Source organism: Danio rerio, chromosome 16 (genome assembly GCF_049306965.1).
Source record: "Danio rerio strain Tuebingen ecotype United States chromosome 16, GRCz12tu, whole genome shotgun sequence".
Taxonomy (NCBI): Eukaryota; Metazoa; Chordata; class Actinopteri; order Cypriniformes; family Danionidae; genus Danio; species Danio rerio.
Window position 1 is genome coordinate 58,685,259 of NC_133191.1, and position 17,242 is coordinate 58,702,500.

Here is a 17,242-nt window from a genome sequence, read left to right on the forward strand (position 1 = left end):
AAAAGGCAGCACTTGATTTTCAGCTCCACCTCTCTGGACATAATGGGCGGGGCTTAATGTAAAACTCCCCCTATCTGCACATAAAAGGCAGCACTTGATTTTCAGGTCCTCCTCTCTGGACATCATGGGCGGGGCTTGATGTAAAGCTCTCCATTTCTAGAGATAATGGGCGGGGCTTGACGTAAAGCTCTGCTTATTAGGGTATAATGGGTGGGGCTTGATGTAGAGCTCCTATCTGGACATAAAAGTCAGCATTTGATTTTCAGCTCCTCCTCTCTGGACCTCATGGGCAGGGCTTGATTTAAAGCTCTCTCTCTCTCTCTGGACATAATGGGCGGGTCTTGATGTAAAGTTTTGCTTATTAGGGTATAATGGGTGGGGCTTGATGTAAAGCTCCTCCTTTCTGGACATAAAAGGCAGCACTTGATTTTTAGCTCCTCCTCTCTGGACATTATAGGCGGGACTTGGGGGTTGATGTAAAGCTCCACCTATCAGGATATTATGGGTGGGGCTTGATGTCCAATTGTGCCTCTCTAGACATAAATAGGTGGGGCTTGATGGCTAGCTCCTCGTCTTTGAGTTGATCTGTCTCCACCTCTCTGGAAGTAATGAGCACAACTTGATGGCCAGTTCGTTATCTTTGGACATCACGGGCGTAGCTTAATGTAAAGCTCCTCCTGTCTGGACAAAAAAGGCAGCACTTGATTTTTAGCTCCTCCTCTCTGGACATCATGGGCAAGACTTGATATTAAGTTCCACCTATTAGGATGTAATGAGCAGAACTTGATGTAAAACCCCACCTATCAGGATATAATGGGTGGGGCTTGATGTGAAACTCCACCTATCAGGATGTAATGAGTGGAACGTGGTGTAAAACTCAACCTGTATGGACATAATGGGTGGGGCTTGATGTAAAACTCCACCTATCAGGACATAATGGGTGGGGCTTGATGTGAAACTCCACCTATCAGGATGTAATGAGTGGAACATGACGTAAAACTCCACCTGTATGGACATAATGGGTGGGGCTTGATGTAAAACCCCACCTATCAGGACATAATGGGTGGGGCTTGATGTGAAACTCCAACTATCAGGATGTAATGAGTGGAACGTGGTGTAAAACTCCACCTGTATGGACATAATGGGTGGGGCTTGATGTAAAACTCCACCTATCAGGACATAATGGGTGGGGCTTGATGTAAAACTCCACCTATCAGGACATAATGGGTGGGGCTTGATGTGAAACTCCACCTATCAGGATGTAATAAGTGGAACATGACGTAAAACTCCACCTGTATGGACATAATGGGTGGGGCTTGATGTAAAACTCCACCTATCAGGATGTAATGAGTGGAACAAGATGTAAAACTCCACCTGTATGGACATAATGGGTGGGGCTTGATGTAAAACAACACCTATCTGGACACAATAGGTGGGGTTTGATGTAAAACTCCACCTCTCTGGACATAATGGGTGAAGCTTAATGTAAAACTCCTATCATAATAGGTGGGGTTTGATGTAAAACTCCACCTATATCTGGACATACTGGGTGGAGCTTGATTTTAATGTTTAATGAGTGGAGCTTGTCCTACTGCTCTGCATGTAATGGGATGACCTAGAGAGTTGTGACTGAAGCTGCAGTATCTGACTCTGATCCATCCTTTCCAATGGGAGCAGACTAAAAGTGACCTTGGATAGGGTATATCAATGTTTTTTACTGCATAGACAGCCAGGTTTTATTAAATGCATACATAGGGTCTTGTTTTCAGACCGTAAAGCAGTAATCAAAATGTATTTATGGTTAAAACAAGAAAAATATGAGCCAATGGGGTCAGAAAAATATATTTCAACTCAATCTTTATTTCTTTAGCTCTTTCTACAATGAAGATTTTGTCAATGCAGACATTTCTCCTTCTCCATATGGCTCCTCACTGGACATTATAGGCGGGGCTTGATTTAAAACTATACTTATTCTGACAAAATGGGTGGAGCATGATGTCTAGCCCCTCCCCTTTGAGCATTATTGGTGGGGCTTGATTAAAAATGCCTCCTTGGTAGACAAAATGGGTGGAGCTTGATATACAGTACCTCCTCTTTGGACATTAAAGACGAGGCTTGATTTAAAAATCCACCTATCTGTGCAAAATGGGTGGAGCTTGTTATAGAGCACCTCCTCTTTGATTATTATAGTCGAGGCTTGTTTTAAAACTCCATCTATCTGGACAAATTGGGTGGAGCCTAATGTCCAGCTTTGCGTCTGAATATAAAAGGCGGGGCTTGATTTAAAACACCTATCTGGACAAAATGGGTGGAGCTTGATATGCATCACCTCCTATTTGGACTTTATCGGCAGGGCTTGATTTGAAAATTCACACGTCTGGGCAAAATGGGTGGAGCTTGCTATCGAGCACCTCCTCTTTCGAATTTATTGGCAGGGCTTGTTTTAAAACTCCACCTGTCTGGACAAAATGGTTGGAGCTTAATCCAGCTCCTCCCTTTTGTACATTTAATAGTTGGGCTTGATTTAATACTATACCTGTCTGGGCAAAATGGGTGGAGCTTATTATAAAGAACCTCCTCTTTTCACATCATTGGTGGGGCTTGTTTTAAAACTCCACCTATCTGGACAAAATGGGTGAAGCTTAATATCCAGCTCCTCCTTTTTGGACATTTAATGGTGGAGCTTGATTTAAAACTAAACCTGTCTGGGCAAAATGGGTGGAGCTTATTATAGAGCACCTCCTCTTTGCCTATTATAGGCGGGGCTTGATTTAAAACTCCACCTTCCTAGCCAAATGGTTGGAGCTTGATAAACAGCACCTCCTCTTTGGGTATTATAGGCAGGTTTGATTTACAACTCCATCCTTTGGACAGAATCTTGATATACAGCTCCTCCTCCTTGATTTAACACTTTACCTGTCTGAACAAAAAGGGTGGAGCTTAATGTCCAGCTTTGCTTTTCTGAATGTTATTGACCTTATTCTAAAATGCGGAAGTGCACCTGTTTTCGCGATTGTCTTAGAAATTCCGATTCAGTCGCCTATGGGAGAAATGACTAGGAATAATAAATGGCAGAAAACGGTCAAACTACTTGCTCTACAAACAAATGTTTAAACGACTATACAGACCAAGTAGAATAATATAATAAGAAAATATCGAATTGCATCATCAAGCAGCGTAAGGAGCCGTTTTTAATGTCAAAAAATGAATGGAAGTGACTGAGACCGGAAGTCTCAAGCCAAAAAGATTCAAATAGCAGCGCCCGCTCGTCGGCGGAGAATAAGGTGAATAGTCGCGGCTTGATTTAAAACACCTATCTAGACAGAATGGGTGGAGCTTGAGGTGCAGCTCCTCCTCTCTGGACGTAATAGGCGGGGCTTGATGATCATTTCTTATATGGATTTCATTCACAGTAGAAAAGACCTAATTAAGAGGTCATTTATCTTGTTTTAACCATAAAAATGAACTTAATTCAGAATCTTTCAAGAATAACAAGAAATTTTCAAAATGTATCTTGATTTCTATATATCATAACTGGAAAAAAAAACAAAAAAACACTACAAAAATCTACATTTTTTGCATTGCAGACTTTATTAAATGTCTCCTGTGACCTTTTATAGGAGCCCGTGGACGTTTGTGTCTCCGATTTCTCATTTGTTTATCCCGTTCCCTCATCCTCTAGTGTAATCTGACGTCTTAACTGAGTTACTTTAATCTTGTTTTCAATCTAACTGCTCTCATTACAGATTGCTCGTCTCCTGTTGACTTCCAGCACCTAACACTGCAATCCTGTAACCTGATCGGCAGGTAAAAACCCTCCCGAGATGAAACAGCACTCATATAGAAATCTGATATATTAATTTATAAATATTATATATATATATATATATATATATATATATATATATATATATATATATATATATATAATATTAATATTATTTAGATATGCTAATTACATATATGGCATAACGTGTTCAAAATATTGCAAAGGCCATTTGTAAAATAAAATGCATCCACTGTAATCACAAATATGTAATATATGTTCAAATATATTATCTACAATTTTATATATGTGTTTATATGTGAACATACACTGAATGTATATATAAAAAATTATATTTTATATATTTAAACATATGTACATATTTGTAATTGCAATAGTTGAATGAATGTATATATGCAGCTATTTTTGCAATATGTATTGCAAATATGATGTATATTTCATATATTTAAAATCCAAACATGAACTTGTGTCTCATATATGTAATTTGCATATATTTACATGTATATTTTTTTCAATTTGAGTGATTGTATTTGATTAAAAAGCCAAGATTAAACTATTAAATTTAAACCTGTAACCATTGAAAGCCGTAGGAAAAGCAAAAACTATTGAAGTCAATGGTACCGGTTTCCAACATTCTTCAAATTATCTTCATTCGTGTTCAACAGAAGAAACTCTAAAAGTCAAGGGTGAGTAAATGACGACAGAATGTTCAGGAGTTTGGGGTGAATTGTCTCTTTAACAATATGCTGAGTCACTGGCCTTGTGTAGTTTTGTGACCCGTCAGTTTCAGTATACTCTACCCTCAGCTGCTCAACTCTGACCCCGGCTAACAATTATCAACATGCATTTTTCATCAGGCTCGGCGGCTGCTATCTGTTACAGCAGAAGCGCTCTTCATAATCCTCCCTACACCACAGATGAAGCTTCAGACCAACACAAACCAATGCAGGTCAACTGAACACAATGAAACAGCGGCGCAGACAAATGACCGGACGCTGGATGAAGCATGAGGAAACCTGGTTATTATTCTTCTGACACACATCTGAGACTCTCATTATTGTGTTTCTATTGTTGTGGGATGTTGAAGAATGGCTGGGTTATTTTAGATGCATGAGCTGACACCGCACTATGGCTTTTCCCCAGGTAAGAACTGAAGAGTTGCTATTGTTTCAGGTGTGTTGGTAACAATTGATCACAATGGAGTGTATAGTAGTGTGTGTTATTGTTTAAGGCTCATGCTGAAAATGCTGCTTAAAGTCACCATGAAATCTAGATTTACTCTTACTATGTCTAAATGTATATAGTATGTCCTGTTATAATTAGAGTATCTGAGCACTTCATTATTTTGCAATAATTAAATTGCTCTCAGAATCTTTAATTAAATACCATAACCTTCCCTTCCCTCTTGAAACAACTGCTCACATGGAATTCCTCTAAAGCGAGGCTATCAGTCCTGTAGGGGAGGACTATAAGTAATTTGGAGCAGGGTATCAGCGCTTTAGGGCAGTGCCATCAGCAATTTAGGGCATGGCTATTAGTGCTTTAAGGCGAGGCTATCTGTCCCTTAGGGCAGGACTAAGTCATTTGTGGCGGGGGTATCATCGCTGTTGGGCGTGGCTATCAGCGCTTTAGGGTGTGGCTATCAGTACTTTAAAGTGGGGCTATCAATGCTTTAAGGCGAGACTATCAGTCTTTTAGGGGAGGGCTATCAGTCATTTAGGGTGTGGCTATCAGTGCTTTAAGGTGAGGCTATCAGTTCTTTAGGGCGGTGCCATTAGCGATGTAGGGCGTGGCTATCTACGCTTTGAGGCAAGGCTATCAGGGCTTTAAGGTGGGGCTATCAATGCTTTAAGGCGAGACTGTCAGTGTCTTAGGGCGGGGCTATCAGTCATTTAGGGAGGGGCTATCAGTCTTTTAAGGTAGGGTTACTAGTAATTTGTGGCAGAGGTATTAGTCCTTTAGGGTGGTGCCATCAGGCTTTAGGGAGTGGCTGTTAGTGCTTTAGGGTGTGGCTATCAGTGCTTTAAGGTGGGGCTATCAATGCTTTAAGCCGAGACTATCAGTCTCTTAGGGCGGGGCTATCAGTCTTTTAGGGCAGTAGTTCTCAAAGTGGGGGTCGGGACCCCCCGAGGGGTCGTGGGGCAATGAAGGGGGGTCGCCTGGTGATTTCCAATAATCTATTTATTTTTATTAAACCATAAGAATTAACATATTTTATCCATAACTATACTGAAAATAAAAATAGTCGTTTATAGTTTATACTATACGTTTATAGTTTATACTAGTATATACTATATAGTTACTATAGTAGCTTATAGTTACTAGTTCTATTGGATTGCGACCCCTGGGGTAATTACATTATATTAAATGCAGCAGTAGCGTCAGATGCATTTTGGTTTTATAACATCAGGTTATACTTTCTGGCACATTTAAAGCACTGACACAAATTTAATTGGTGTTTCTGCGTCATTGCATGCAAGGTTTCTGTATTTATAACCACTTCAGAGTATATTGGGGGTCGCGAGTCACTGGCATTGTTATTTTGGGGGTCGCGGGCTGAAAAGTTTGGGAACCCCTGTTTTAGGGCAGGGCTATCAGTCATTTAGGGCGGGGCTATCAGTCTTTTAGGGAAGGGCTATCTGTCATTTAGGGCGGGGCTATCAGTCTTTTAGGGAAGGGCTATCTGTCATTTAGGGCGGGGCTATCAGTCTTTTAGGGCAGGCCTATCAGTCATTTAGGGTGGGGCTATCGGTCTTTTAGGGCAGGGCTATCTGTCATTTAGGGCGGACTATTAGTCTTTTAGGGCAGGGCTATCAGTCATTTAGGGCGGGGCTATTAGTCTTTTAGGGCAGGACTATCAGTCCTTTAGGGCAGGACTACTAGTAATTTGTGGCAGAGGTATCAGTCCTTTATGGCGGTGTCATCAGCGCTCTAGGGTGTGGCTATAAGTGCTTTAGGGTATGGCTATCAGTCCTTTGGGGCGGTGCTATCAGTGCTGTAGGGGGTGGCTGTCAGCACATTAGGGTGTGGCTATCAGCACATTAGGGTGTGGCTATCAATGCTTTAGGGCGAGACTATCAGTTTCTTTGGGCAGGAATATCAGTAATTTAGGGAGGGGTTATCAGTCTTTTAGAGCAGGGCTATCAGTCTTTTAGGGAGGAGCTTTGAGTCTTTTAGGGACGAGCTATCAGTCATTTAGAGGGGGGCTATCTGTCTTTTAGGCCAGGGCTCTCTGTCATTAGGGAGTGGCTATCAGTCCTTCAGGGCGGGGCTATCCATCTATTTGGGCAGGGCAGGACGTAATTTGTGACAGAGGTATTAGTACTTTAGGGCGGTGCCATCAGCGCTTTAGGGCGTGGCTAACAGTGCTTTAGGGTGTGGCTATAAATGCAGTTGTGTGCGCGTGTCAGCTCAAACTAAAACACACACACTCTAGAGACAGCAGAGATGCATTTTACATCTGGTAAAAATTTTATAATAGGTCTCCTTTAATGCATACTGCCTCCCACCCTCATAGTTCTTGAGCATAGGGATGTTTTGAAGGTGCTCAATAGGGTTGAGGTCAGGACAGGGTGATGGCCAAAACATGTGAAAGCAGCCTGTTGAACTCTATTACAGCTTGTGATTGTGCTGTTGTTGTGTTTAGGGTCTCTATCAGATCAGCACAATAACAGACACCCATGAGCCTCAACCGTCTGCTGGGTTTCCTCCAAATCTGCTGTCCGCCTGCCCGAATCTCTTAAACACGGCTCTTCCTCTGCTCACGGCTCCAGTCATGACGGAAACGCCGCTCACACTCATACCTGGATCCACAATGAAAAACTCCACTACCCACAATCCCACAGATGTTTCTTCTCAGCCGTGTCCTGTGTACGGAACAGGGAGAGGCTCTCTTTCGTTTCACCTGCTGGAAGTGTCTGAACTGGCCCCGTACACACTGGCCACACTCATGCCTCACCTGCCCAGGTTATCATCCGCCGACCGGGACTCGCTGACCGACACTAAAAACACCAGAGAAGAAGAACAGAGTGCCGTACAGCACACACACACCAACATTAGTGTTTCGAAAAACTCCTCTACACTCCAGACAGGTACGGACAGATGGACAGATGAGGATAGATGAATAAATGACAGGTAGATGAATGGATGGATGGATGGATGGATGGATGGATGGATGGATGGATGGATGGATGGATGGATGGATAGATAGATAGATAGATAGATAGATAGATAGATAGATAGATAGATAGATAGATAGATAGATAGATAGATAGATAGATAGATAGATAGATAGATAGATAGATAGATAGATATGGATGGATGGATGGATGGGGAACGATAGATAGATGCATGGATGGACAGATAGATAGATATGGATGGATGGATGGGGAACGATAGATGCATGGATGGACGTATAGATAGATAGATAGATAGATAGATAGATAGATAGATAGATAGATAGATTAAAGCAGTTGATGTTAAATGATCAGCGGATGATTAAACAACTCTACAAACATCATCACCAGCTACACTTATTACTTAATACATGTATGTTTGTATAACATTTACTAAAGTTCTTCTTGAGAAAAAGTTAAAGTTTTACGTCACCATCATGGAGAACAGAGTTTGCTTTAGTTGGGCTCTTAGCCCTGGCATTTTTAACATTTATATATCTTGGCTGCTGCAATTGTTAAGAACTTTGTTTAAAAAGCTCATTTGTTGTGGCAAGCCAGCCAAAAACCTAATTAAGATCTGGTGATGTTCATGTTGCTATTAAATGGCAGAGTCTGTTCTCATTTAATATAATAAAATTTACTGCTCCTATTCAATGTTAAATCTATTGTTTTACATTATATGTCTATATATGGAAATGATTTCTGGAAGTTTTTAAGAATATCTTGGACAATAACACTGCTCTATGGTGCAAGTCGCACTCAAAGAGACATCAATAATCAGCATATGAACCTCAATAATGGTGACGACTAACAAAATTAACAGTTTAACTCACAAACAGGCAACTGAAAGTCTAAACATAAACAACAGCAGAATCAAACACAAATAAAGAAATCTGTTAGACCATTATACAACATTTATTTATACCGCAATGCATGCTGGGATATTTGTACCGTGCCACTTCCAGCATGCATTGCAGCATGAAACATTTGAGATGTTACCATTGTTGGGATACAAGGTCAGATTCATGAGCTCTGAATGATTGAGTGTGTATTTGTCATAACTGAACTGTTTTTGTATGTTATTTCTTAACTGTTAAGTATTTATGTAGGTATTTTATCTTTTTTCACTTCTCATTAATTAAATTAATATCTGCATAAAATCTAATGCAAGAGGCCCTTCATCCAGATTTGTACTAAAACATTTACCAGAACTAATTTCAGACAAATAGATTAATCTATCTATTGCCTTTCCCACTTTATTGCTATAATAAAAGTGTTTTTGTAAACTGTATTACAGCAGTTGGAGAGACTGAATTAAAGAGTTCATGGGTGAAGAGCCCAACTAAACCAGCCCCTCACTCCATTATGGTGACTTACGGCTACATTTCTGTTGGATCTCAATGAGAATAGTATGGAAGTCAAATCAGTCAGTAATAAGTGTTTCTGCTGTTGTTTGTGGAGTTGTTTAATGATCCTCTGCTGAGACTGAAAGTGTTTTATTTTACTTGATTTTATTTAATGCTGTAACTGACGTCACTGTTTGTGTTTCTTGTTTCTCTTTCCGTCAGTAATTGTGATTATTAACAGCAGGTGTTCATCAGTGTCTGAATTCACTCATTAGTGTTCATTAACTCTGTCAGGTGAACTATATTAGTGAACTAATAGATGGAATAGACTTCAAAATGTTGAATCTGAACTCTGTTAGCTCACAGTTTTCTGCTGTTGGTTATTTTCTCGAAAACAAAAATGTTACACAGAATGCACTGTTTTTAACAGAATATTACTGTTTTAGTGAAAAAAACATTATTTTACCGTAGAATCTGACTGTTTTTTAACAGCAATTTTTTACAGTGTAGATAGATATAGATGTGTGTGTGTGTACAGTATGTGCAGATGGTGTATCAATAGTCTGATTGATGATGTTGTATTGATCTTGTATTGTATTAATCAGATGTCTCTGGATTGAGTCTGTGTTCTTCATCTCCGTCTCGTCTGCTGTTAATCTCCATCCTCATCCCCATCTTCATCATCCTCAGCGTCTGCATCTCCGTCACAGGTACAGCAGACACAGATTCAGATCAGATTCAGGCCTTGTTCAAATGCTGAACTTTCTCTGAATGGTGTACGTGTCGTTGTGTCAGGTGTAAACAGACGGATCAGATATTCACCTGTCAATAGACACATTTCCATTCAAAGATGCGAATTAAATTTGTGAGCAGAACTGGAATTTGACATAATGTCTGCAAATAAAGCATCCAATGAGTCAAAGAAAATAAAATCGTCACTTCCTGATAAACTGCCCACAAATATCAGAGTTTTATTAGTAGATGTAGTTTTATCATCACATGATAAATGTCGCCCCTGTTGTAAAAATGTGATATATAAATAAACTACATGCATACAAAGAATAACAATGTAATTATGCAATAATGCAAGTAACAAAGAAACACAATGCTTGAGGATGCTATATATATATATGCACATCATCATGGAACAGACACCTAACACTGTCTTTCTTCTCCTCAGTGAAGTTGGTGTGTTTCCCCAGTAAAACGGTGCACGTTTACACCCCTGCTGGAGACCCGCAGAACTGCACCGTCACTCCATCGCCTGTATACTCCGTCAGATATCCAACCAACAGCACCATCATCTTTCCTACAAGTACAGCCAGACATCTTTACCAGTCCTCATGTTTAACAGAGCTGTACTGCAGATATCCAGTTCAATTCCGTTTCAAGTGTTCAAGATGAAGAAAATCCAAACATCAAATTCAATATTTAAACATTCAAAACCAGAGATTCAGATCGTGAAATTGGAATAGTAGGTGAGGGGTCATCAACAGGGAGGAGTAGATGATCACCAAAAAAGTCAAAGCATTTTGGCCAATGGACTCAAACATGTGGCGAAGCAGTGGCGCAGTAGGTAGTGCTGTCGCCTCACAGCAAGAAGGTCGCTGGTTCGAGCCTCGGCTCAGTTGGCGTTTCTGTGTGGAGTTTGCATGTTCTCCCTGCGTTTGCGTGGGTTTCCTCCGGTTTCCCCCACAGTCCAAAGACATGCGGTACAGGTGAATTGGGTAGGCTAAATTGTCCGTAGTGTATGAGTGTGTGTGTGTGTGTGAATGTGTGTGTGGATTTTTCCCAGAGATGGGTTGCGGCCTGTAAGGCCCTCCGCTGCGTAAAAACTTGCTGGATAAGTTGGCGGTTCATTCCGCTGTGGCGACCCTGGATTAATAAAGGAACTAAGCCGACAAGAAAATTAATGAATGACTCAAACATGCACTGACTCTGCTGACTTGTTTTCAGTAGAATATTAGTCAGTGTCTTTGCTTCCTCAAAGCACGTTCTACAGCAAAATCAAATTGTGGCAAAACCTAAGCACGTCGTAGCATAGTAAAGAAGGGAGATTTACTCTTAAATTGATGATAATCCTGCTGTGAGTTTGCTGGAGTATATGAATTTCTTGCTTTGAGTTTTAGGATATTGAATTTGATGCTCCAAATTTTCATCTTGATGAAATTGAAACTGTATTTTTGCAAACATTATATCTGCAGTCTAGTAATTCAGAACAAAAAAATGTAAAAATAACAAAATATGTCTATATAAATTTGCCTTCAAATAAATTTAGCAGTCTTAAATTTCATATATTCAATATTCAAGTTAGGAAATTCTGATTCAAAACCATTTTGAAGAACATATAATGTTCAGTTCTTATTAAATTAGAATTGTCACTACTTCAAGTGAACACAATTCAGATATGGCATATTTTAAAGAGCCCATATTATACATGAAATAGGGTCATATTTTGGTTGTAAGGGTCTCCAACAGCAGTCTAATATGCATGCAAGGTCAAAAAACACTTCATGGTCTTATAATCTGCATTTCTTTTTACCTAATCAACCCAGCGACTCCCATATGAATTATCCAGTGATTCATTTGTTCCCAAACCCCTCCTTAGCGCCAAGCTAATCTGCGCTGATTGGACCGATGACAGTCTGTCGCGATTGGTTGATACTCACTGCCTTATGCAACAGACAGAGTGAAATGCCCAGCAGCTAATTAACAGTATAGAAGTAGTCACAGTTCATACACGCTCGATAGTGTGTAGGCGTGGATTTTAGCTGCCAGTAGGTGAATGTAAATACAGACGATGGACTTGAAAATACAGACGACTGACTATTTTATTGAGCAAAAACTCCAAGAACTGCTGAGGAGATCTCCTAGCTTGTCATACTTTGCTCTCTCACAGACACACACACACACATATTGCCCTCGTCCTCGCACACACACACATAACTCTCCTCCGGACGACATTGCACACACACGCACACATGACCCTCCTCCGGACGACAATGCGCGCATACACACACACATACACACACACACATATTGCCCTCGTCCTCGCGCACACACACATAACTCTCCTCCGGACGACATTGCACACACACACTCACACATGACCCTCCTCTGGACGACAGCGTGTGCACACACACTCACACATGACCCTCCTCTGGACGACAACGCGCGCACACACACACACACACACACACACACATGACCCTCCTCCGGACGACAACGTGCGCACACACACACACACATATTGCCCTCCTCCTCGCGCACACACACATAACTTTCCTCCGGACGACATTGCGCACACACACACACATGACCCTCCTCCGGACGACAACGCGTGCACACACACACACACATGACCCTCCTCTGGACGACAACGCGCGCACACACACACACATGACTGTCCTCCGGACGACAACGTGCGCACACACACACTCACACATAACCCTCCTCCGGACGACAATGCACGCACACACACACACTCACACATGACCCTCCTCCGGACGACAACGTGCGCAGGCACACACACACATGACCCTCCTCCGGACGACAATGCACGCACGCACACACTCACACATGACCCTCCTCTGGACGACGATGCGCGCACACACACACACACATGACCCTCCTCCGGACGACAACGTGTGCACACACACTCACACATGACCCTCCTCTGGACGACAACGTGTGCACACACACTCACACATGACCCTCCTCTGGACGACAACGCGCGCACGCACACACACAAACACACACACACACATACATTACCCTCCTTCACGGAGCTCCATGAACAAAGCGGCACGCGTCGCGTTTTTAACGTGGCTTTGCATGCGATATGAGAATATAGCGAGTTAACCTCATACAGTACTCGCGGTTACAAGTAACAAATCACACTTAATATAGGCAATAAGACTTTCAATATAGTTCATGTTGTTGTTGAAAAAAGTACAAAATATAAAAATATACAAGAGCCATCTGTACAAACAGAGACATAGAAGTGTTTCTAACAACGTGCCTGGTGCATACGAGAGGATGTAGTGTATCCTACAGGTGGTTTTTACAGCCAACTCACCTGTATAGTGACATTATATGCCCAGTGTGTGTGCAAATGTGCAAAAATGTTCAAGAGTGTCCAGTAAAGTGCATGTAAAGGGTCTGTAAAATGTGCAGAAATGCAAAAAATAGTTTCAGTCCTGTGTGTAGCCCTGATTGAGAGACCGTATGACCTGTGATGTAATGTAAAGGGAGTGCTTTGAGACACAGCTCTGCTCTCATCCCTCAGATTGCTCCTCATCGATGAACACTGGATCTGCCGGCATGCGTATCGTCGGCGGTACGGAGGCTGTGAAGGGTCAGTGGGGTTGGCAGACGAGTCTACACTGGAGAGGCAAACATGTGTGTGGAGGAGCCATCATCAGCCCTCACTGGGTCATCACGGCCGCACACTGCTTCGTGCAGTGAGTTACACACGTTACACTGTGGGAATCTTTTTGGCTTTCAGTCTCGTTCACTTTCACTGGTTTTTAGTAGGGCTGGGTATTGTTTTAATTTTAGCGATTCATTCAATTTCTTCCAGCTCAGTCCCTTTATTAATCAGGCGTCGCCACAGTGGAATGAACCACCAACTTATCCAGCATATGTTTATGCAGCGGATGCCCTTCCAGCTGCAACCCAGTACTGGGAAACACCCACACACACACACTCATACATACAGCCAATGTCAACCCAGGCTCATTGTAGAAACGTAGCCCCGCGTACGTTTCTGGAGACCGCGAAATACATCCCGGGTGGTACGTGTTTGTGCAGTTTTCGTTTTCGCAAATCGCCCGCGCTGTTCTCGCATAAAAAGCCGCCAGAGGCCGTTGTCAAGCGACCGTCTGACTGGCTGAACAATTGAACGATTGACTTGGCGGCTGGCCAATCGACTGACCAAGCCACCCTCCTCCTCCTCCTACTTGCCTAAGCCCAAGCGAACTTACAAAAGCCGTACAGAAAAAAGAAAGCCCTCGTCTGATTTTGACCACGTTTTCGGATTTCACCGCGTTCTCGCCTCGTTACAAACTCATTCGCTTAATTTTTTGGATTCTGTTTTTTGTCTTACCTGATTTCTGGAACTGCTCTTCCCTGGACTTGAACCCGGTCGTTGCCGCGGCCGGCTCCTCCTCCTCAGGGCCTCCGCTCCGCCGATGTAACACGACGAACTAACCAGACAAACTGGCTGCGGCGGGAAAGCCCTCCACACGGAGGTGAGGTGAGCCGTCAGCCCAGCCGGCGAGCGCAAAGAGGAGCGGCGTCACACCGCCCCGTAGCGTTTGCTTGAAAAAACGAAATGCGGCCATACGTACCTCCGACCACGTAAATCGCGGTCTCCAAAAACGTCAGCGGGGCTACGTTTTCGGAATGAGCTTGGGTTGGCCAATGTAGTTGATCAGTCCCCCTATAGCGCATGTGTTTGGACTGTGGGGGAAACCGGAGCACCCGGAGAAAACCCACACCAACACAGGGAGAACATGCAAACTCCACACAGAAACGACAACTGACCCTGCTGAGACTCGAACCAGCGACCTTCTTGCTGTGAGGCAACAACCCTAGCCACCGTGCCACCCAATTTTAGCGATTCTAGTTTGGATTCTGCTAATTGAATCCGGTTCTTGTTGATTCTTGGTTCCAATTCCAATATTTTTTGGAGCATTATAATTCTAATGCTAATTAAACGTGCTAATTCATGCTATCTATCTATTAATCTATCAAGTTTGTCTTTATATACATTGATATCTAGTTTCTGGTGTTGTCCTCCAGATATGACATGATGCTGGAGTCAGACTGGGTCGTGGTCATTGATACTCTGAGTGTGTCCGATTCATCTGTGGGCAAACGCCATAATACTCTACAAATACACCCACATCCACAGTTCTCTGAGGACAACAACGACTACGACCTGTGTCTGCTGCGCACGCAGACTGACATGGAGATGACAGGTGTGTGTGTGTGTGTGTGTGTGTTCAGGAAAACTTCACCGCACACTCGGATGAAACTGTACTTTAACTTTAAACACATGGAAACTTATTAGATGTAAACTGACTCTACGGATGCGTCCCAAATCGCATACTTGCGGTCTATTGTATGCCATTATGTAGAGTCTAAAAAAATAACTGCACGTTTAATAACTTAAATTAAATTAATATGTTGAATATTCCATGCGCTAACTGACTTGCTTATGTAATAGAATGAGAGGAGCTGTCCATTCTGAAGGGGAGGAGCTACTGGTGAATGGGGAGGGGCTGTTGATGAAGGGGAGGAGCTGCTTTTTCTGAAGGGGGTGGGGCTACTGGTTAGTGGGGAGGGGCTGTTGATGAAGGGAAGAAGCTGTTCATTCTGAAGGGGAAGAGCTACTGGTGAATGGGGAGGGGCCGTTGATGAAGGGGAGAAGCTGCTTATTTTAAAGGGGAGGGGCTACTGGTTAGTAGGGAGGGGTTGTTGGTGAAGGGGAGAAACTGTTTATTCTGAAGGGGAGGAGCTACTGGTGAATGGGGAGGGGCTGCTGATGAATGGGGTGTGGCTGCTAGTGAATGAGAGGAGCTATTGTTTGTGAAGAGGAGGAGCTCCTTGTGAATTGGGAGGGGCTGTTGATGAAGGGGAGGAGCCATTTATTCTGAAGGGGAGGAGCTACTGGTGAATGGGGAGGGGCTGCTAATAAATGTTGTGTGGATGATGGTGAATGGGGAGGGGGAACTGATGAATGGGAGGAGCTGTTAATTATGAAGTGTAGGAGCTACTAGTGAATGGGGAGGGGGTACTGGTGAATGGGGAGGGGCTGCTGATGAATGGGGAGGAGCTGTTGATTATGATGGGGAGGAGCTACTAGTGAATGGGGAGGAGCTGTTGATTATGAAAGGGAGGAGCTACTTGCGAATGGGGAAGTGCTGTTGGTTATAAAGTAGATGAGTTACTAGTGAATGGGGGGCTGCTAGTGAATGGGGAGGAGCTACGTGTGAATGGGGTGGGGCTGCTAGTGAATGGGGAGGAGCTGTTGATTATGAAGGGGAGGAGCTACGTGTGAATGGGGAGGGGCTGCTGGTGAACGGGGAGGAGCTACTGGTGAATGAGGTGGGGCTGCTAATGAATGGGAAGGAGCTGTTGATTATGAAGGGGAGGAGCTACTTGTGAATTGGGAGGGCTACTTGTGAATGGGGAGGAGCTGTTGAGGAGATGCTACTGGTTCATGTTGATTATGAAAGTAAGGACCTACTGGTGAATGGGGAGGGGCTGCTGATGAAGGGGAGGAGCTACTAGTGAATGGGAAGGGGCTAGTAATCATGAAGAGGAGGAGCTGCTCTGACAATTTTACATGTGTGTGTGTGTGTGTGTGTGTGTGTGTGTGTGTGTGTGCAGATGGAGTGCGGCCCGTGTGTCTGCCGCGTCTCCGTGAGGTGTTTCCGGCTGGCTCCTCCTGCTGGGTCACAGGCTGGGGTTACACACGAGAGGGCGGTGAGACTCACTCTGAACATGTGCTGTGAGCTCTGCATCATTACCCACAATCCTCCACTCTCTCTGTCTCTCACACACACAGGCTCAGTGTCGCCACACCTGAAACAGGCCTCGGTCCAGCTCATCGATCCGTCGGTGTGTTCGCTAGCACAGGTGTACGGCTCTCAGATCTCTCCCAGAATGCTGTGCGCTGGAGTGATGGAGGGAGGAGTGGACTCCTGTCAGGTGCGCAACACACACTCATTGTACTAAAACTCAAGAATTTGTGTGTTTTTTGTGTCTGTGTTTTTCTCATGTGTGTGTATTTCGCGTGGATGTGTGTGTGCGTGCATGTATCTCATATGTGTGTGTGTGTGAGTGTGTATGTATGTGCTTCTCATATGTGTCTGTGTGTTTGTGTCTCATATAGATGAGTGTGTGTATGCTTGTGTTCATATGTG

General features: G+C 43.2%; 1 protein-coding gene and 1 long non-coding RNA gene across 3 annotated transcripts in view; one reads left to right on the plus strand and one right to left on the minus strand.

Moving 5' to 3' along the window:
- Positions 1–118: 118 nt before the first annotated feature.
- On the minus strand, positions 119–3,630 carry LOC141378100 (uncharacterized). The gene is made up of 3 exons (XR_012391790.1): positions 1,211–3,630; positions 924–1,169; positions 119–841 (listed from the first exon to the last, which is right to left on the minus strand). It is a non-coding gene; the product is annotated as an uncharacterized lncRNA (long non-coding RNA).
- Positions 3,631–4,330: 700 nt separating this feature from the next.
- The window catches only part of LOC137487997 (tryptase gamma), a 19,037-nt gene continuing 6,125 nt past the window's right edge, over positions 4,331–17,242 (plus strand). The window contains exons 1-8 of one of the 2 annotated variants that reach the window (XM_073925572.1): positions 4,331–4,806; positions 7,434–7,878; positions 9,914–10,018; positions 10,489–10,623; positions 13,597–13,771; positions 15,114–15,292; positions 16,707–16,802; positions 16,885–17,027. In XM_073925572.1, coding sequence (XP_073781673.1) covers positions 7,563–7,878; positions 9,914–10,018; positions 10,489–10,623; positions 13,597–13,771; positions 15,114–15,292; positions 16,707–16,802; positions 16,885–17,027 — 1,149 coding nt within the window. In that variant the 5' untranslated portion in view covers positions 4,331–4,806; positions 7,434–7,562. Of the gene's footprint in view, positions 4,931–7,433; positions 7,879–9,913; positions 10,019–10,488; positions 10,624–13,596; positions 13,772–15,113; positions 15,293–16,706; positions 16,803–16,884; positions 17,028–17,242 lie in introns of both variants that reach the window. The other variant, XM_073925571.1, reaches the window with a different exon arrangement.